Source organism: Leucoraja erinacea, chromosome 31 (assembly GCF_028641065.1).
Source record: "Leucoraja erinacea ecotype New England chromosome 31, Leri_hhj_1, whole genome shotgun sequence".
Taxonomy (NCBI): domain Eukaryota; kingdom Metazoa; phylum Chordata; class Chondrichthyes; order Rajiformes; family Rajidae; genus Leucoraja; species Leucoraja erinaceus.
Window position 1 is genome coordinate 5,506,872 of NC_073407.1, and position 22,629 is coordinate 5,529,500.

The following is a 22,629-nucleotide window of genomic DNA, read 5'->3' on the forward strand; positions in this document are numbered from 1 at the left end:
TCCCTTATCATGTATCTATACACTGTAATGGCTCGATTGTAATCATGTGTTGTCTTTCTGCTGACTGAATAGCACCCAACAACAGCATTTCACTGTACCTCAGTACACGTGACAATAGACTAAACTGAAACAATCGAGTCATGCACCGTGCACAGATACAGGGTAAAGGGAATAACCTTTAGTGCAAGATAAGTCCAGGAAAGTCCGATTGAAGATAGTCCGATGGCCTCCAATGAGGTAGATGGCAAGTCAGGACCACTCTCTACTTGGTGGTGGGATGGTTCAGTTGCCAGATGAGCGGTGTGTAGAGGTGAGCAAAGTAGGGCATAGAGAAGGTGAATGCAGTGTCTTTTTTCTCCCGGTAAGCCAATCAAGAACACGAGAGGACATAGGTTTAAGGTGAGAGTGGAACAATTAATGTGGGGAAATGTTTTCATGCAGTGGATGTTTGGTGTATGGAGCGAGAAGCCAAAGGCAGTAGTTGAGGCAGGCACAATAACAACATTTGGACACGTACAGTACATGGATAGGACAGGGTTCGATGGATAGGTGTTAAATACAGGCGGATGGGACTACCTTAGATGGCCCCTTGATGGATGGGTTGGGCTGGGGGGCCTTATTGTGTGCTGTTTGACTGTAATTAGTGATGCTCCCATTCCATTCCAAATTGATGTAATTAGTTGAGTTTAAATTCTCCAACCACCATGATAGTTTCGGAACGCGCGACCTTATCGTGCATTAAATGGCATCCCTTTTTATCCTGTATCTGTACACTGTGGACGGCTCGATTGTAATCATGTATAGTCTTCCCGCTGACTGGATAGTATGCGACAAAAAAGCTTTTCACTGTACCTCGGTACACGTGACAACATTAATAGACTAAACTAGGCCAGTGTAACCCTCGTCTGATCTCACCCACACTCAAATGGTCAATAAGCTCTGGTTAAAATGGTGCTTTTTATAGTCACATGTGCGAAGTGCTAACACAGTTAAATTATTTTCCTTACATTAAGTCCAGCAGAGTATTGACATATGCCCCGATCCTGGATTTGCAAGTGTACAGAAATAGTCTCCTGAGCCCGCATGCAAGAGGCAACATGGTGTTCAGTTTTGAGCACCATGTTATAGGAAAGATGTTGCCAAGCTGGAAGGGGCGCAGGGAAGATTTACGAGGATGTTGCCAGGGTTCGAGGGCCTGAGCTAGTGCAGAGACGGTTCACCAGACTGATTCCTGGGATGTCAGGACTGTTTTATGAAGAAAGACTGGATAGACTTGGTTTATACTCTCTAGAATTTAGAAGATTGAGAGGGGGTCTTATAGAAACTTACAAAATTCTTAAGGGGTTGGACAGGCTAGATGCAGGAAGATTGTTCCCGATGTTAGGGAAGTCCAGGACAAGGGGTCACAGCTTAAGGATAAAGGGGAAATCCTTTAAAACCGAGATGAGAAGAACTTTTTTCACACAGAGAGTGGTGAATCTCTGGAACTCTCTGCCACAGAGGGTAGTTGAGGCCAGTTCATTGGCCATATTTAAGACGGAGTTGGATGTGGCCCTTGTGGCTAAGGGGATCAAGGGGTATGGAGAGAAGGCAGGTACGGGATACTGGGTTGGATGATCAGCCATGATCATATTGAATGGCGGTGCAGGCTCGAAGGGCCGAATGGCCTACTCCTGCACCTAATTTCTATGTTTCTATAGGGAGAGGTTGAGCAGCCTCGGACTTGGAGCGCAAGAGGATGTGGGGTGATCTTATAGAGGTGTACAAAATCATGAGAGGAATAGATCGGGTAGATGCACCGTCTCGTGCCCAGAGTAGGGGAATCAAGAACCATTGGACATATGTTTAAGGTGGGAGGGGAGGGGAGGGGAGGGAAGATTTAATAGGAACTTGAGGAGTAACTTTTTCACACAAAGGTTGGTGGGTGTATGGAACGAGCTGCCAGAGGAGGTAGTTGAGGCAGGTACTATTGCAATGTTCAAAAAACATTTTGACAGTTCCATGAACAGGATAGGTTTAGAGGGATTTGGGCCAAATGCAGGCAGGTGGGACTAGTGTAGATGGGACATGTTGGCCGGTGTTTTTGGAGAAAACCCAAGCGGTCACAGGGAGAAAGTACAGACTCCATACAGACAGCACCTGTGGTCGGGATCGAACCTGGGTCTCTGGCACTGCAAGTACTGCAGGGCAGTACCTCAAACCCTGCGCCACCGTGCCCCCCTTAATGTTTTTTGCTGAACATGGTTTGGATCGGAGAGCTGAACTCGTTGTACCAGAGTCACTTGGAATCCAATGGTCTGAGCTCCACATGGTGGCAAGGACTGACTAGATGCAATCTGGTCTTGAGGGAGGTCCAAAACAAGCCCTGCCTTTGAGGCAGCGGAGAAAAGCCTTGTTTTCAGAAGGTTACATCCTTACCACCAGTCAAAACTGCCAGGGACTTTGAATGCTTCTGAATCGCGACGTTTAAGAAACATTTAGACAGGTACATGGATAGGACAGGTTTGGAGGGATATGGGCCAAACGCAGGCAGGTGGGACTAGTGCAGATGGGACATGCTGGGCCAAAGGGCCTGTTTCCACGCTGTATTACTCTATGACTAGTTTTAAGTCCCCGGGCCTCCTGCCCTTTTGAACTTGCACCTTGCGATTAAACCGGCCATGAAGAAGTTGCTTTCCCTCTACCCTGAATATTTTCTGCTTGGAGATCCAACAGGTAGATAAGTAAAATGAAGTGTGGTGAGCAATAACTGAAAGCCCTCACCTTCCTGCAAGGTTTGGAAGACACTTCAAATGAAGCTTTAAACGCTCTGCGCTGCTGTGTGGTGAGGATGGTCCTGGGTCGTTTTGGCCGCCTGGGATCCTTGCTGTCCTCGCACGCCTTCCCCTGCGTTCCCTGAATCTTGCTTGGCTTCACATCAACGTCTTCATCATCGCTCTTTACTGCAAACGCATCACAATCCACTGTCAGTTTTAAACGAGGGTCGGCACAGCTGATGGACAGGCGGCATCGCTGGAGAAAAGAAGGAGGTGAAGAGATCCTTCTACAGGGTCTCGACCCGAAACGTCACCTTTTCTCCAGAGATGCCGTCTGGCCCGCTGAGTTAACTCCAGCTTTTTGTGTCTATCTTCAGTTTAAACCAGCATTCACAGTTCCTTTCCTCCACATGGCTCGTGGCCAGGCAGATAAAGAACGTAATCAACTTTCCACCAATTTTCTGCTCATGCCATGGGGAGACGGGGAGAGGAGCCTTTTTTATATTTTGCTTTCAAGCTCGACGCGAACATCAAACGAACATCAAAGGTCATCAGCGGCAGCTTTAGGGGCAAGGAAGGTTCCTTTCCATTCTCTACCCCCAATCATAAACCTTAACCCCTTGACCTTACAAGGAGCACCAGTGAAGTTCTTTCCATTTCCTGTGCCTGGAACTCCCTGGGTTAGATCAAAGAATTGTCGCAGCATAGAACATAGAACAGTACAGCACAGGAACAGGCCCTTCGGCCCACGTTGTCTGTGCTGTAAATGACTTCAAGACCAATTCTTATCTGCCTGCACATAATCCACATCCCGGCATTCCCTGCATATCCACGTGCCGATGCAAAATTCTCTTAATGCCACTATCGTATCTGTCTCCATCCATCACCCCTGGCAATGTGTTGCAGGCATTCACCGCCATCTGGGTATTTCTACACCCATATCTGTAGCTGATTTGTTTCCCACTGTATAATTTGACAGCCTTCCTCACAGTCCGTGACCCCAGTAGTCTCGGAATCATCTGCAAACCTACGAACCAACCCCTCTATGAAGAATGGTCTCGACCCAGCACGTCACCTCCAGAGATGCCATCTGACTCGCTGAGTTACTCCAGCATTTTGTGCTTATCTTCTGTTTAAACAGCATCTGCAGTTCCTTCCTACCCATCTATGTTTACCTCCAAGTCATTCGGCCCATTGAGTCTACGCTGTTCTTCCAGTGGAACATCTCGGCAATCCCGTTCCACCACTCCAAGTATCAAATTTGTCCCTGCAGTTGCCCACACAGGCTGAGTGTTCAAACCTACTTCATGGTGAACAGTTTTAACTAACTTAACATAGAAACGTAGAAAATAGGTGCAGGAGTAGGCCATTCGGCCCTTCGAGCCTGCACCACCATTCAATATGATCATGGCTGATCATCCAACTCAGTATCCTGTACCTGCCTTCTCTTCATACCCCCTGATCCCTTTAGCCACAAGGGCCACATCTAACTCCCTCTTAAATATAGCCAATAGTTAAACTGGCCTCAACTACCTTCTGTGGCAGAGAATTCCAGAGATTCACCGCTCTCTGTGTAAAAAATGTTTTTCTCATCTCAGTCTTAAACGATTTCCCCCTTATCCTTAAACTGTGACCCCCTTGTTCTGGACTTCCCCCAACATCGGGAACAATCTTCCTGCATCTAGCCTGTCCAATCCCTTAAGAATTTTTTAAGTTTCTATAAGATCCCCCCTCAATCTTCTAAATTCTAACGAGAATTAACAATCAGAGATGATCCTTAAAACAGAACTAAATAAATTAACTTTCAATCAGATCCAATCGAAAGAATTAGCAATGTTGTACATCTGTCCTCCATTGCTGAGAGTATGCTGTTTCACAGTCTCCGTGTACCCCAAACTGGCTGTCTGAATAACGTTAAACTTCTCATTGATCAACATTGACAGACAGACAGACAGATACAGAATCTGACACAAAGACATTGGTAGATAGAAATACAGACATAGGCAGAGGCATTGGCACAGAGAGAGAGCGATTCAGATTGAGGGACAGGCAGATAGATCGGCCGAGAGAGATAGGTAAAGAGATATAGGCAGAGAGATAGACAGAGAGACAGACACAGAGACAGACACAGACAGACACAGAGACAGACACAGAGACAGACACATAGACAGACACAGAGACAGACAGAAAGAAAGACAGAAATAGACAGAGATAGACAGAGATAGACAGAGACATAGAGACAGACAGAGAGATAGACGGAGAGATAGACAGACAGAGATAGACATAGGCTGAGATGGATAAGCAGAGAAAGACAGAAAGATAGGTGGAGATGGGTAGGTGAAGAGGTAGATAGAGGTAGAGAGAGAGAGAGAGAGAGAGAGAGAGAGAGAGAGAGAGAGAGGGATGGAGAGAGAGAGAGAGAGATAGGACAGAGGGGGAAAGGGATGGACAGACAGAGAGATAGGCACATAGAATCGTCTGGGACAGATAGATAGATAGATAGATAGATAGATAGATAGATAGATAGATAGACAGATAGATAGATAGATAGATAGATAGATAGATAGATAGATAGATAGATAGATAGATAGATAGATAGATAGATGGATGTATATGGACACAGACAAAGAGACAAACAGGTAAGAGAAAGATAAACTGGTTGAAGAACAGGCAGAGATGAAGTGTGTAGGAAGGAACTGCAGATGCTGGTTTACTCCGAAGATAGACACAAAATGCAGGAGTAACTCAGCGGGTCAGGCGGCATGTTTGGAGAAAAGGAATAGGTGACTTTTCGAGTGGAGACCCTTCTTCAGACTCCGAGTTCAGTTTAGTTTACTCTGAAGTCAGAGTCTGAAGAAAAGTTCCCACCCGAAACGTCACCTATTCCTCGTCCCCAGAGATGCTGCCTGACCCGCTAAGTCACTCCGGCATGTTTTGTGTCTGTCCAGAGAGATGAGGAGATGGATGGGGAGAGACAGATAGGCCAATCTGCTGAAATGCCGCACATTGGAGAGAGGGTTTGGTGAGGGTTTTAATGATTGGGGCAGCTCCCTAATGAAGCATCCACTGGATGGCATGTGGCTGCTGACATTGTGGGGAGGAAAGAACTGCGTTCAGATGCTGGTTTAAATCGAAGGTGGACACAAAACGCTGGAGTAACTCAACAGGACAGGCAGCATCTCTCGGGAGAGATCCTTCTTCAGACTGAAGAAATGTCACCCATTCCTTCTCTCCAGAGAGATGCTGCCTGTCCCGCTGAGTTACTCCAGCATTGTGTGTCTGGCTGCTGACATTTCCAGGTTGCCGGGGCTGACATGCATCAGCTCGCAGTTCGAACCGTTTCCTCCACCACACATGGGCTAATTTGGGGAAGGAAAGGGCTGACCGCACACAAATGGGACTCCCCGCCGGTGATCTGCCTGCTGCTCTCTTTCCACTCCGTTTGATGTTGTCGTTATACTGCAGCACGGACTCCACAGGGAGGTCCCCCCCCCCTTCGCATCTCAATACCCCTCTTACATGGATAGCCAATTTTTAACGTTGACAGTTTTGTGGCCCGTGATTTCCAGCTTCTCTAACTTGTAACCTTGTTTCCAAGGTTCCTTTCATTTTACCTTTCCAGTTTAATTTTTCAGAGCCTCATTAATTTTCGAAAAACGTTGCGAGCAGGTGATGAATATCATTTCAGGCCAGCCAGTGCAATTAGGAGGCAATACGTTTATACACAAACACTGGGACAATTCATTTTTTAAAGAAAAAAAACTTATTCTGGCAAAAGGGGAACTTTTGCAAACATATATAAAAGTGAGGGTTCTTGCAGAATTGTGAATTTCGTTTTGGAGAATTTGTGAATTTGGAAGTTAGTTGTACACAATCCCTTTAAGAGTGAATCAACAGGATTTTAGTTTGGCAAAAGTTCTGAAAAAGTTAACTTTTAAGCTGAAAAGTAATTTATTTCAGTACATTTCGCCGTTGACTTTGTCTCGAACTGGGGTCCCTTGCAAGTTAATCTTCCTTTTATTTCAATTCAACATATTTATGCCACGATCAAACACTGGGGCTGACTCGCGTTTAATAGCCGTGTCATTATTAACTTCCTGAAATGCCATTTAAATTTAATGGCTTTCCAAACCTGATAACTCCTCGTCTTTGGAGAGTTTGGTGCTGGCCCGCCTGTGACGGCTGAGCGATTTATAAAGTTACATTAAAGGGAGACCAATACTCGGGGAGCTGCACAAGAAGAACAAACAATGGTGTGATACCCCCCCCCCCCCCCCCCACATCGCAGACCCCCAACCCATATGATCAAGTGATCCCTGCCTTCCTGCAGATACGAGCAGGCCTTTGATCATCTGTTCTCGATGATTTGATCGCAGCGAGCATTTTCTGCTCTTCCCCATCTGAATACCATAAAGGTTAGTTAACTCTTGGTGTGCCTTGGTGCCATGTTTGCATCTGGGCCATTAATCAAACGGCGGAATTTGCGCCTGCCCGGCTATGGGTTGAGGAGGAATGGGCCGTAAACAAAAACAGGCACGGGGAGATGCATGGACAAGTTCTTTGACAGTTGTCTGCAGCCAAATAAGGACCAGCTGCTGGCTGCAACACACGATGCGAGTAATGGATGTGGATGTCGCAGGGGGTGCTCGGAATCGCCACACGTGTGGTTTCTGGACAGAACCCACAAAGCCAAACAAACACAGCCAGTTACCTACGGAGCAATCTCATTGCGAGCTGACTTCAAATGTTTCATGTCCACTTAAATTCACTGGACTTTAGAAGGACGAGAAACATATAACATTCTTAAAGGATGTACAGGCAAGATTCAGGAAAAAACGTTCCCCATGTTGGGGAAGTCCAGAACCAGGGGTCACCGTTTAGGAATAAGGGGTAGGCCATTTAGGACTGAGATGAGGAAAATCTTTTTCACCCAGAGAGATGTGAATCTGTGGAATTCTCTGCCATAGAAGGCAGTGGAGGCCAATTCTCTGGATGTATTCAAGGGAGAGTTAGATTTAGCTCTTAGGGCTAACAGAATCAAGGGATATGGGGAGAAAGCAGGAACAGGGCACTGATTTTGGATGATCATCCATGATCATATTGAATGGCGGTGCTGGCTCGAAGGGCCGAATGGCCTACTTCTGCACCTATTTTATATGTTTCTACGTTTCTAAACTGGGCTAAAGCAAAAGCTGAAATTAAAATGTGGAAACAAGGAACTGCAGATGCTGGTTTACACAAAGGGACACAAAGTGATGGAGTAACAGTGTTGGCGGCATGGTGACGCAGCGGTAGAATTGCTGCCTCACAGAACCAGAGACCCGGGTTCGATCCTGACCTTGGGTGCTGACTGTGTGGAGTTTGCACGTTCTCCCCGTGACCGCATGAGTTTTCTCTGGGTGCTCCAGTTTCCACCCACAATACAAAGATGTACGGGTTGGTAGGTGAATTGGCTTCTGTAAAATTTGTCAATTGTCTCATTATGTGTAGAATAGTGTTAGTGTACGGCGGGATCGCTGGCTGGCACGGTCTCAGTGGGCTGAAGGGCCTATTTCCGCGCTGTATCTCTGAACCCCTCTCATCCTTCTACAGTCCCACATCATTCCACCATCCCTTGTAAATTAATTTACGGCCCCTTGCCCAGAGTAGGGGAGTCGAGTACCAGAGGACATAGGTTCAAGGTGAATGGGAAAAGATTTCATAGGAATCTGAGGGGTAATTTTTTCACACAAAGGGTGGTGGGTGTATGCAACAAGCTGCCAGAGGAGGTAGTTGAGGCTGGGACTATCTCAACGTTTAAGAAACATTTGGACAGGTACATGGATAGGCGGGATATGGACCAAGCGCAGGCAGGTGGGATTAATGTAGCTGGGACATTGTAGGCCGGTGTAGGCAGTTGGGCCGAAGGGCCTGTTTCCACACTGTATCACCCTATGACTGTAAGTAAAGTCTAAAGATGAAGTCTGCAGCAGTAATCCTTTGATTCAGCGCCTGCCTGACTGCCTGATGCAGTTCGCAGTCTGTTCTACGTGGGGAACACGATGTTGAACAAAGCTCGGGAATGAGTGACCTCTCTTCTTTGGAGAAGGTGAGAATTCCTTCTTGGATCGGGGGAATGTTAAAGGGCAATTTAACGGATGTGTTCAGAGGATGTATTCTGGAGCTGACAGGATTGTCGAATGACAGAGATGGAGGCAGCTTCTACCCATTAACTCCATGCTAGCTCTCGGTTTATCTGTTCAGCCTCATTCCCACATCACTCCACCATACCTTGAGAATTAATTGAGTGCATGTGCCTGTCCAATTCCCTTCTAAAAGTCCCGATAAACTCCCGTAGCGGCAAGTTCCAGATTGTCGCCACTTTCTGTGCAAATTCTTGCAATTGTATTGTGAGGCGGCAGGCAAATCCCACCCTCTTTATTCAGTTCTGCTCAACTTTTCTTCGCTTCAGCTCTGTCCGCCAAGGCGACAGGTATTGTCGGTGCCAAGTTTGCACGTTCTCCCTGTGACCGCGTGGGTTTCCTTCCGCTTCTCCCGTTTCCTCCCACAACTAAAAAATGGGTAGGTTTGTCGGTAAATGGCTTCTAAAAATTGTCCCTTGTGTGTGTAGGACATAGAACGGGTGTGTTTCTGAACTAAACTAAACTAACCTAACCGTGCGGGTTTGTAGGTCAATTGGCCTCTGTAAATTGTCCCGACTGTGTGAGGCATAGAACTAGTGTGTACGGGGTGATCGATAGTGGGCTGAAGGGCCTGTTTCTGCGCTGTATCTCCAAAATCTAAAACTAAAAACTATGTTCTGTAAGGTCCTGATTGACCTGAAGAAGGGTCTGGACCCAAAACGTCACCCATTCCTTCCCTCCAGAGATGCTGCCTGTCCCGCTGTGTCTATCTTTGGTTTAAACCAGCATCTGCAGTTCCTTCCTACACAGTCTTGATTGATTGATTGATTGATTGATTGTTGATTGATACTATCTTCTCGCGTGCGACATGATGTCACGGTGAGATTCCGTGCGTTACCTGAATCCGAGTCGTCCGGGCTGACGGAGCTCAGCAGGTCCTTCTCCTTCTCGTAGTCGCTCTTGCAGAGGAGCTGCCCCTCCTTGAGAACGTACTCGTCGCCCTTCCGCAGTTGCCTCTCGCAGACGCAGCAGCAGAAGCAGCTCAGGTGGTAGACGCACTCCAGCGAGCGCATGACGAACTCCGTTGGCGCAATCTTCTCCATGCACCCGTTACACTTGGTGGCAAACAACCTGCGGCAGAGGAGACAAGGTCCGTGACAAGGGGCCGGCGCGCCATCTCACGCAGAAACTGGGAACGAGGAACTGCGGATGCTGGTTTACCCCCCCCCCCCACAAAAAAACACAAAGGGCCGAAGGGCCTGTTTCAATGCTGTATCTCCAAACTAAAACTAAACTAAATCTCAATAGATCTCAATAGACAATAGGTGCAGGAGTAGGCCATTCGGCCCTTCGAGCCAACTGTGATCAGCCATTCACTGTGATCATGGCTGATCATCCCCAATCAGTACCCCATTCCTGCCTTCTCCCCATATCCCCTGACTACGCTCTCTAACTCGATTGAGAGCTCTATCTAACCCTCTCTTCAATTGGCCTACACTGCCTTCTGAGGCAGAGAATAAACTAATCAGCTTGTCCTGCCACTATATCTCTCTGCATCATCATCCATTGTTCGTTATCTCTCTACATCATCGTCTATATCTCTTGTTTCCCTTTCCCCTGACTAGTCTGAAGAAGGGTCTCGACCCAAAACGTCGCCCATTCCTTCTCTCCAGACATGCTGTCTGTCCCGCTGAGTTACGCCGGCTTTTTGTGTCCATCTTCCACAAACAAGAGCAACTGTTTCACTTGGCTCAGGATGGACACAAAGTGCTGGAGTAGCCCGGCGGGTCAGGCAGCATCTCTGGAGAACATGGACAAGTGATGTTTCGGGTCGGACCTTTTCATTCAAAAGGCTGATCTGTGTTCCACCACAGTTGGCCTTTTTGGTGAGACCACAAACTGGAGTATTGCATACACCTTGACATTCTGCCACTGAGGCTCATTATTCATAGAGGGAGTACAGACAGGTTTAATCTGATTCAACAGGGTCACATAGCACTGGATAGACTTGGTTCATACTCTCTAGAATTTAGGAGATTGAGAGGGGATCTTATAGAAACTTACAAAATTCTTAAGGGGTTGGACAGGCTAGATGCAGGAAGATTGTTCCCGATGTTAGGGAAGTCCAGGACAAGGGGTCACAGCTTAAGGATAATGGGGAAACCTTTAAAACCGAGATGAGAAGACCTTTTTTCACACAGAGAGTGGTGAATCTCTGGAACTCTCTGCCCCAGAGGGTAGTTGAGGCCACACAGTTCATTGGCTATATTTAAGAGGGAGTTAGATGTGGCCCTTGTGGCTAAGGGGATCAGGGGGTATGGAGAGAAGGCAGGTACGGGATACTGAGTTGGATGATCAGCCATGATCATATTGCATGGCGGGCAGGCTCGAAAAATAAATCCTATCCTGCACCTAATTTCCCTGTTTCTATGTTTCAGACTGTTCTGTGTTCCACCACTGTGCCTTTTTCCACAAAACTGAGTATTCACCTTGACATTATGCTCACTCTGCTCACTCATCGACGAGTCCACATTTAATCTGCAACAGGGTCACATAGCACGGAGATAGGTTCATGACTTCACACATTTACAAGTCATAGGAGTGGCTTCAAAGGCCAGCTGCAGTTGGGGCTATGAAATGGCACCAAAACCCAGATACACTTGTACATATCTGGACTCAGTGGGTTGTTTCAAAGTATACTTATTCTACCTAGTTATGGCAATAGTTTTACTGATCAATATGCAAAAATAAATGTCAATGTACCTAGTGCAACAACTAGGGTGGTGGAGGGACGGGGAGAGAGAGGGGATGCAAGAGTTTTTTGAAGTTGGAGAAATCACATCTGGGTCGTGAGCTGCCAAAGCAAAATTAGAGGTGCTGTTCCCCCACCCTAGTCATTGTACTAGTTTCTCTGTTGTCTTGGTGAGTTTCGCTGTCTGTGTAACTTGTTATCACCTAGTCCACAACCAACAATGCCCTGTTTCCTTGGCCATCGTTATTTTTTTCCATATTTCATTCATTTGTTCTGTATCTCCCTTTATCACCCTCTATATCTCTCGTTTTCCTTTCCCCTGTCTCTCAGTCAGAAGAAGGATCTCGACCCGAAACATCACCTATTCCTTTTCTCCAGAGAAGCTGTCTGACCCACTGAGTTACTCCAACTTTTTGCGTCTATCTTCGGTTCAAACCAGCATCTGCAGTTCCTTCCTACACATTATGTTGGATGATGTTCACCTGATAAATCTATCCAACATGGCCTTGGGTACGACTTTGTCATTGAAACAGGAAAATAAACAGTTATCAGTCTGAACCTTCTATGAAAATGCTGTCGTAATTCATGGTTAACTGAATGAGGGAAAATCCCATATTAAATAACATTTCATATTAATTCAATGTTGCAACATAAAAGCTATTCACTGTAACACAGTACATGTGACAATAAACTAAACTAAACTAAAACAAAGGTACACAAAAAAGTTGGAGAAACTCAGCGGGTGCAGCAGCATCTGTGGAGCGAAGGAAATAGGCAACGTTTCGGCCCGAAACGTTGCCTATTTCCTTCGCTCCATAGATGCTGCTGCACCCACTGAGTTTCTCCAGCTTTTTTGTGTACCTTCGATTTTCCAGAATCTGCAGTTCCTTCTTAAACTAAAACAAATCTACATTTTAGCTCATGCTTAACTAGGTCATGTTTTACTTTGGTTAAAAATATAAAATAATTATACATGTAAGACAGGCATTAGCCGTAAGAAAAAAATGTTAGTGGACTGCACAACACAAGAACAATATATGCCTGAATTTGCAATTGAACATTTACTGAAAAAATAAAATTCTACGCTGAGAAACTGGTGAATTATCACTGAGGTATAAATTAAGTTAAATCACGGTTTACAGAATCTGAGTTTGATATTGTCACGTTTAGTTTTATTTAGTGATACAGCGCAGAAACAGGCCCTTCGGCCCACTAGTGATCCCCGCACATTAGTACTATCCTACACACACTAGGGACAATTTACATTTATACAATCACAATAAAACTTTATTAGCCAAGTATGTTTTGCAAATTTCATTTGCCAAGACAGTCACACAAGTAAAAAGCAACGGAACACACAAAATACATTTTAACCATAAACATCCACCACAGTGACTCCTCCACATTCCTCACTGTGATGGAAGGTGAAAAAAAAGTTCAAATCTCTTCCGTTCTTTGCTCTCCCGCGGTCGGGGGGCCTCGAGCCCTCCGTTGACGGGATGATCTTGACTCCCGGAGCCGGCAACGTTTGGGCCCTCCGCGTCAGGTCGATCTAGCAAGCCAATTAACCTACAAACCTGTACGTCTTTGGAGTTTGGGAGGAAACCGAAGATCTCGGGGAAAACCCACGCGGTCACGGGGAGAACGTATAAACTCTTTACAGACAGCGCCCATAGTCGTGATCGAACCCGGATCTCTGGCGCTGTAAAGCAGCAACTCTACCACTGTGCAACTGTGCCGCCCCTAGGTACAGTGAAAACCTATGCTATTCAAGTGGGTCAGATAAGACCACACATAAATACAATCAGGTCAACTCAAGGACAATAGGTAGAGCAAATGGAACGATACAGAATGCAAAACATTGTTCTCAACATTGGTCCGATAGACAAAGTCATTGGGATAGAGTTGAATCAGACAGTACCCTAGCGAATGGAAGGACATTTCAGAAGCCTGATAGCAGAGGGGAAGAACCTGCTCCTGAGTCCGGTGGTGCACGCATTTAAGCTTCTGTACCTTATGCACCTTCTGCCAGATAGGAGTAGGGAGAAGGAATGACCAGGGTGGGACTGGGCTTAGATGATGTTGGCTGCTTTCACGGGGTAACGTGAAGCGTCGAGGCTCCATCGTAACGAAAGGAAGGATTGAAATAAGTGGTTATTTTTCTCCTGTGTTCTCCAGAGTTAGAGTGTCACACACAGCACCTGGAGCACAGAGGGCGGGCAGTGGGCGACCATCTTGGTGACCAAACCTCTGCTCTGTCAGATGTGGGACCTTCAGTCCAGTGCTGCGCTGTATTTGCAGCAAGTTCCTTCCGTTCCACCAAAGGCGGCATTGTGGCGCAGCAGGTGAGTTGCTGCCTCCACAGTGCCAGAGACCCGGGTTCGATCCTGACCTCGGGTGCTGTCTGCGTGTGGAGTTTGTACGTTCTCCCTGCCGCGTGAGTTCCGTCCGGATGCTCCGGGTTCTGCCAACACTCCAAGGTGTGCAGGTTTGTAGGTTAATTGGTAAACTCTGCCCCAGTGTGGATGAGGAAGTGGGATAACATAGGACTAGTGTGAACGAGTGATCAATGGTCAGCGTGGATTCAGTGGGTCGAAGGGCCTGTTTTTATGCTGTATCTCTAAACTAAACGCAACTAAACTAAACTGAACACCAGCTGAGAACAGAGGTTTAACAGATCTGCAAACACCAGTGGAGGCAGTCTTGAGTCTTAATTGCAAGAGAATTTGAGTACAAAGGAGCGATGGCATCTCCAATTACAAAGCAAACGGGTGAGAACATATTTGAATTTTGTGCACAGATCTGGTCTCACTTCCTGTGAATGTAGTTCTCAGAATTGTAGTGAAACTGTTCCACAGATAGACACTAAATGCTGGAGTAACTCAGCGGGACAGGCAGCATCTCTGGAGAAAAGGAACGGGTGACGTTTCGGGTCGAGGCCCTTCTTCAGACTGAGAGTCAGGGGAGAGGGAAACTAAAGGTAGGGAAAGGTTCAGGACAAATCAGAGCCAGCACCGATGACGAAGGAAAGGTGGAGCCCACAATGGTCCATTGTTGGCTGTGGGAGAGGTGATAACGAAGGGATATATGGCTATAAACATAGATAACTTCATGGTATCTCACACTATATTCCATCAGCCAAAGGAAAACTTCATCCCCAGGGTGAGGCCACATGCAAGTTGGAGGAACAGCACCTCATATTTTGCTTGGGTAGCTTACACCGAGCTTTGTGTCTATCTTTAGTCAAAAGAGACAGTTGATCTTAATTGCAGCAGGGCTAGCTGATTAGTTTAGTTTAGAGATGCAGCGCGGAGACAGGCCCTTCGGCCCACCGAGTCCATGCTGACCCATCGATCTCTGCGCACTATCCAAGGGTGGAGGAGTCTGCTTCATGACCAATAACAACTGGTGCATCCCTGGAAATATCAAGATGCTTTCCCGTTCCTGCTCGCCGGACCTGGAGCACCTGACGATCTCATGCCGCCCATTCTACCTTCCCCGGGAGTTCGGCTCAGTGACCGTCACAGCCGTCTACATTCCACCGCAGGCGGACACCGACGTGGCACTTTCGGCCCTACACGATGTGCTATGTCGACATCAAAACAAGTACCCGGATGCGGCTATGGTGGTGGCTGGAGATTTTAATAAATCAAATCTCAAGAAGGTCATGCCGAACTTCTACCAACACATCACGTGTGCCACCAGGGGGGAGAGAACTTTGGACCACTGCTACACACCGTTCAGGAAAGGCTACAAGGCCGTTTCACTCCCTCCCCAAGGAAAATCTGACCACGCTGCTATTTTCCTGTTGCCGGAGTATAAACAGAGGATAGTTCGGGAAGCGGTAGAGACGAGGGACGTAAAGCGGTGGTCCGACCAGTCAGAGGCCATGCTGCAAGATGCACTGAGTGATGTCGTCTGGAATATGTTCGAAGCAAGTTCCAGTGACGTCAGTGAGTTCGCGGAAGCAGTCATGGACTTCATCGCAACAATAACCGACAACATCGTCCCCACGGTAAGGGTAAGCACCTTTCCGAACCAAAAACCCTGGGTAGACAGATCTGTTCGTGTGGCCCTGAATGCTCGCACCGCTGCCTACAACTCGGGCTTGGCATCAGGAAACATGGACGTCTACAAGGCAGAGTCCTACCGACTGCGAAGGGCGGTGAAGGACGCAAAGAGAAGGTACAGAGACAAGATGGAGTTACAGATGGAGCAGCAGGACACCAGACGCCTGTGGCAGGGGCTACGGATTGTAACCAACTACCGGAGCACCCCTCCCTCATCCGCAAGTGCCGGCACCTCCCTAGCTGATGACTTGAACTCCTTTTACGCTTGTTTCGAGAGGGGCAACACCACTCCAGGTCTGCCGACTATCAACAATACCGCCAGTGGGCTGGCTACCGAAGCTGACGGGAGGAATGTGCACACATTCTCGCTGTCCGAGCACGATGTGAGGAGGGCACTGACACGGGTGAACACGAGAAAAGCTGCAGGCCCCGATGGCATCTCGGGGCGAGTACTCAAGTCCTGTGCTACGCAGCTAGCTCCAGTGCTCACTACATCATTCAACCTCTCCCTGGACAAGTCCGTGGTCCCTGCCTGCTTCAAAAAATCCATCATTGTACCGGTACCAAAAAATGCCTCCCCAGCCTGTCTGAATGACTACCGTCCGGTGGCCCTTACCTCAGTAGTCATGAAATGCTTTGAGAGGCTGGTGAAGAAACACATCTGCGCCTTCCTCCCTCGGAACATGGACCCATTGCAGTTCGCATACCGTCCGAACAGATCCACGGACGATGCGGTCTCCCAGGTCTTGCACACCGCTCTCTCCCATCTGGACAGCCAGAAGGGGGGCTACGTGAGGATGCTGTTCATAGACTACAGTTCAGCCTTCAACACGATAGTCCCCACCAGACTGGCCGGGAAGCTAATGGAATTGGGGCTCAACACCTTCCTGTGTGCCTGGGTCCTGGACTTTCTCACCGCCAGGCCCCAGGTAGTCAAGATGGGAGGGAATACATCGAAGTCCCTCACCCTGAGCACAGGATCGCCCCAGGGTTGCGTCCTCAGCCCCCTATTGTACTCCCTGTACACACATGACTGTGTGGCTAGGTTCAGCTCCAATTCAATAATTAAGTTTGCTGATGACACTGTGGTGGTGGGCCTGATCTCAGACAACGATGAGAAGGCCTACCGGGAGGAGGTGGCTGATCTAGCACTCTGGTGCCAGGATAACAGCCTCCTCTTGAACATCAAAAAAACAAAGGAGCTGATCATGGACTTTAGGAGGGCACATCATCCGAGGACGTACACTCCATTGAGGATAAATGGGGATCCTGTGGATAGGGTGAACTGTTTTAAATATCTGGGAGTCCACATCTCCGAGGATATGACATGGATTCATCACACGCCTCAGCACTCATGAGTAAGGCAAGGCAGCGCCTTTACCACCTCAGGCAATTGAGGAAATTCAGAGTGTCTCCGAGGATCCTCCAGTGCTTCTACGCAGCGGCGGTGGAAAGCATCTTGTCCGGAAATATTACCATCTGGTTTGGGAATTGCTCTGCCAAGGACAAGAAGGTTCTGCAGAGAGTAGTGCGTTCGGCCGAACGCACTATGGGAACTTCACGCCCCCCTGCAGGAACTATACAACAGGAGGTGCAACTCCAGAGCAAATAAAATCATGGGAGACCCCTTCCACCATTGCAACGGACTGTTCCAGCTGCTACGGTCAGGCAAACGCCTCCGTTGCCATGCGGTGAGAACGGAGAGGTTGAGAAGGAGTTTCTTCCCAGAGGCCATTCGGACTGTAAACGCCTATCTCACCAGGGACTAACTGTACTGAACGTTTTTCCTTCCATTATTTATTATGTAAAAGAATATGTGTGTTATGATTGTGTTTATAATTTGTTTGGTTGTTTGGTTGTTTGTCTTTTGCACAAAAGTCCGCGAGCATTGCCACTTTCATTTCACTGCACATCTCGTATGTGTATGTGACAAATAAACTTGACTTGACTTGACACTAACACTATCCTACACACATGAGGGACAATTTACAATTATAGCATGCTAATTAACCTACAAAGCTTTGGAGCGTGGGAGGAAACCAGAGCACCCGGAGAAAACCCACGCGGGTCATGGAGAAAAGGTTCAAACCCCGTACAGACGGCACCCGTGGTCAGGATTGAACCCGGGTCTCTGGCGCTGTAAGGCAGCAGCTCTACCGCTGCGCCATCTGATCATGTGTTCCGCACGATATTGTGACCACCTCATTTGATCCCAGATCATCCCGTGCCCTTCCATAACTCCATGCAGATCCACGAAGGAGTCTAATGAGGGGAAATTCTGCGAGCCTCCAGGTGAAGCCACCTCAATTGCGCAGATGCCTCCGTTAGCGTGAACGACCCACAGGCCGCGACGTTATTTCATTTGTTCACGGACAAGCAACGAGCCAAATTGGTGGAGACAGGCGTGATAACCTGTGCAGTGAGTCCTGGCTTGCCTGCTAAACCACCCTGTGTCCAACACGATGCTGGAGTGGGATGTGAGGTAATCTAGAGACAACGGTAATGAGGTGTGATGTGGAATGTCCCTGCAGGCTCCGCTGGCCCTTGGCGAGATTACACGCAGCCTTAAACAGAGACTGATGTTGAAGAGTTTGATGTGTTACATTGGTATCATCTTCAAAGCTAGGAAAGTGCTTGCATGTGAACGACAGAGCAGAAATCTCGCCTTAGGATATTCCAAACAGCCAATTAACTACTTTTGAAGTGTAGCCACCGCTGTATGGTCAGTACATGGCAGACTATATGTGTTCAGCGCAGCAAGCTTCCACAAACAGCACTGCAGTGTACAACCACATCTTTGGCCTTGTTTGGGGACAAGATATTTCTCTGCGTGGCCGAAGAAGGGTCTCGGCCCGAAACGTCACCCATTCCTTCTCTCCAAAGATGCTGCCTGCCCCGCTTTAGTTACTCCAGCTTATAATGTCTATCGTTCATGAATGTTGCCACGCCTCATATGTATGGTTGTAAGGGCCTTAGATTTACGCCTCATCCTGAAGCTCCAAACACTACCTTCTCCATTTGCTGGACTTTTCACCCAGTTTGTCCCAACTTTGAGAAACAAGAAACTTCGCAAACAAGGAAACAAGGAACAAGGATCAGCCATGATCGTATTGAATGGCGGTGCCGGCTCGAAGGGCCGAATGGCCTACTCCTGCACCACTTGTCTATGTTTCTATGTTTCTAACTGCAGCTGCTGGTTTATAACAACAAAAAAGACACAAAGTGCTGGAGTAACTCAGCGAGTCAGGCCGCATCTCTGTAGAAAGGGGATAGGGTCGGGATCCTTCTCTAGGGCTTCATTCCAACTTTGGGATCGGTTTTCCAAACTATTCACCTGCGTTCTCATTCAATCTCTCATGGAGTTTCAGGGTGTTTGGAAAGCCACAGAATGGTGCAGTCCAGAAATAAACTAAGATAGATGGATTTGCTCAGCGCACAACAAAAGCTTTTCACTGTACCTCAGTGCACGTGACCATAAACTAAAGGCAAACTCAAGATGCTGGAGTAACTCTGTGGGACAGGCAGCCTCTCTGGAGAGAAGGAATGGGCGATATTTCAGGTCGAGACCCGTCTTCAGTCTGAGAGTGAAGGGAGAGGGAGACATAGAGATATGGAAGGGTAAGGTGGGAAAACAGATCAAAGTGGCGATGAGCACGGAAATATGGAATGGTTCATTATTAGCTGAGGGGAAGGTGACAATGAGGCATACAATCAATAATATTTAATCAGGAGGTTGGTGGGGTGGAAGATTGCAATCTCGACTAATGCAATCGACTCGACGTGCATAAACGGAAGATCAAATAGAACAAGTTGTCCAACAACTTTAAGCTGAGCATGCCACACGAAAGAAGAAGAAGGAGGAGGAGGTCGGTGAAACTAGTCTGAGAAATAGGATGGGGGAGGGATGGAGAGAGAGGGAAAGCAAGGGTTACTTGAAACATTAAAAAAATAGAAAATAGGTGCAGGAGTAGGCCATTTTGCCCTTCGAGCCAGCACTGCCATTCTTTGGGATCGTGGCTGATCATCCAAAATCAGGACCCCATTCCAGCTTACTCCCCAAATCCCTTGATTCCGTTAGCCCTAAGAGCTCCATCTAACTCTCTCTTGAAAACATCCAGTGAATTGACCTCCACTGCCTTCTATGGCAGAGAATTCCACAGATTCACAACTCTCTGGGTGAAAAAAAAATTCCTGCATCTCAGTCCTAAATGGCCTACCCTTTATCCTTAACTGTGTGACCCCTGGTTCTGGACACCTCCTGCATCGACCCAGTCCAATCCTCTAAGAATTTTGAATAATTGAAGTTAGAGAAATCAATGTTTATACCAATGGATTGTACGCAAACTCAAACTCAGATGCTGCCTGGCCCAATGAGTTGCTCCAGCAGTTTGCGAACTGCTCACGGTGTTGTCTATAATGATATCACGCTTCAGTCCTGATCCACGGTGCGGTCTACTGGCACTTGCCACGTTTTCCCTGTTGCTCTGGTTTTTCTCCCCTGAGTCTCTTGCCCAGAATAGGGGAATTGAGGACCAGAGGCCATAGGTTTAAGGTGAAAGGGAAGAGATTTAATAGGAATCCGAGGGGTAACTTTTTCACACACCGGGTGGTGGGTGCATGGAACGAGCTGCCAGAGGAAATAGCTGAGGCTGGGACTATCCCAACATTTAAGAAACAGTTAGACAAATACATGGATAGGACAGGTTTGGAGGGATATGGACCAAATGCAGGCAAGTGGGGCTAGTGTTGCTGGGACATTTGGCCGGTGTGGGCAAGTTGGGGCAAAGGGCCTGTTTCCACACTGTATCACTCTATGACTATTTCCCAAAGACTTGTGGGTTGGTAGGTTAGTAAGCCTTTATACCAGTCTGAAGAAGGGTCTCGACCCGAAACGTTGCCTATTCCCTTCGCTCCATATATGCTGCCTCACCCGCTGAGTTTCTCCAGCATTTTTGTCTACCTAACCTTTGTACCTTGCATGTTTAGTTTAGTTTAGCTTGAAGTACAGCGCGGAAACAGTCCCTTCGGCCCATCAAGTCTGCGCTGACCAGCACATTAACACTACATTAACACTATCCTACACACAGTTTTACATTTAATATGTCAGCACGTTCTCCCCGTGACCGTGTTGGTTTTCTCTGAGAACTTCGGTTTCCTTCCACACTATAAAGGTGTACAGGTTTGTCTGTTAATTGGCTTGGTATTTAAAAAATGTCAAAATCCTCGATGAGGTAGGACAGTGTGTTAATGAGTGGGGATCGCTGGTCCGTACGGGCTCAATGGGCCGAAGAGCCTGTTTCTGTGCTGTATCTCTAAAGTAGGACTGTTTAAATTGAAGGTTCTGGTCTGGAACAATCACAGTGGTTTGTTGATAACAGCGATTTTGTTTTTAGGTACATTTCACTAACAAGTTTACTCTTAATATCTACTATTTAAGAAGTCTTGTAAATAAAGGCCTGAAGGATTACATTAGGAAATTTTAAACCTGCCGCCCGGATTGTAAATGTACCACCTGCGATCTTCTGCTCACAATAACTTGTAAACTAATCTCTCTGCTCCGTTTAATTAAGCCTCGGGCAGTTATCTAAACAGTGGTGTTGTTAAGGTGGAGAGTTAAGTGATTTTTTTCAGAGCTCAGTGGGTTTGCTTTAAGAACTGAGGACATTCAAACTTTCCTTTTTGACGGCAAATCAGCTGGAACAGCACAAGTGATAATCCCCGAAAAACCTTCAGTGAGAAGTCATTTGTGGTAACGGATGGAAGAGGGGAGGAATCCTTTAGAACAGGACATCACCAACGATAGTTAATCCAGTTCACTTTAATCCCTTCCCTGCTCCTCCACCCTGACTGCTTGTGGCCTTTTTCCTGATTCTAATCGCCGAGTTTTTGTCCTTTTTTTTTTTAACCAAGAGTAAAACTCTGGGTTTCCAGTTGAAAATTAGTTTCTGTCCAACTCCTGGGTTTGTTCCATTGCACTTGGGGGACTTTAGTTTAGAGGTACAGTGCGGAGGAAATAGGCCCTTTGATCCCCCGAGTCCGCACCAACCACGACCCCCCCCCCCCACCCACCCCACTAACACTATCCTACACACACAAGGGACAATTTTTACTGTCTACTTTTATACCAAGCCAATTAGCCTGCAAACCTGTACGTCTAAGAAACTGGAGCTTCCCAGTCAAATCCCACGCAGGTCACCGAGAGAACGTACAAACTCCGTACAGACAGCACCCGTAGTCAGGATCGAACCCAGGTCTCTGGCATTCATAACGCCAGAGACCTGGGTTTGATCCTGACTAGGGGTGCTGTCTGTACGGAGTTTGTATGTTCTCCCCGCGACCTGAGTGGTATTTCTCCGAAATCTTTGGTTTCCTCCCACACTCCAAAGACGTACAGGTTTGTAGGTTATTTGGCTTTGGTGAAAATTATACATTGTCCCTAGTGTGTGTAGGTCGGATAATGTAAGTGTGCAGGAATTGTTGGTCCGCGCGTACTCCAAACTAAACTAAACTAAACTGAACTACTCGGGATCAAACCCAGGTCTCTGGCGCTGTAAGGCAGCAAATCTCCCGCCGTGTTGCCCTCTGATTTAACTAAATATTCCATAACATATGTGTGGTACGCATACATAGACAAAAATGCTGGATGAACTCAGCGGGTGAGGCAGCATCTATGGAGAGAAGAAATCGGCGACGTTTCGGGTCGAGACCCTACATTCAGTCTGAATGCATATTACATTTGCTATACACATGCTTCGATAACCACCTATTGTGCATCTGCAGTCTCTAATGCTTGTAATTGTACACATATTTTAGTTACATGGTCGTACAGCACTGAAAGCTTTTAATATTTCACCATATGTTATGAAAACTGATGGTAAAATCAAGTTGCTTTTCCCCACTGCCTGTTAAATCCACCTTCCTCCATACTC

The 22,629-nt window shown here is 47.2% G+C and overlaps 1 protein-coding gene across 4 annotated transcripts in view; it reads right to left on the reverse strand.

The window, feature by feature from the left end:
• LOC129711845 (LIM/homeobox protein LMX-1.2) overlaps positions 1-22,629 on the reverse strand; it is a 248,810-nt gene that overhangs the window by 15,939 nt on the left and 210,242 nt on the right. For all 4 annotated transcript variants that reach the window (XM_055659805.1, XM_055659803.1, XM_055659802.1 and 1 more), the window contains 2 exons: positions 9,777-10,009; positions 2,764-2,942 (listed from right to left, as the gene is read on the reverse strand). In XM_055659805.1, coding sequence (XP_055515780.1) covers positions 2,764-2,942; positions 9,777-10,009 — 412 coding nt within the window. The remainder of the gene's footprint in view (positions 1-2,763; positions 2,943-9,776; positions 10,010-22,629) is intronic.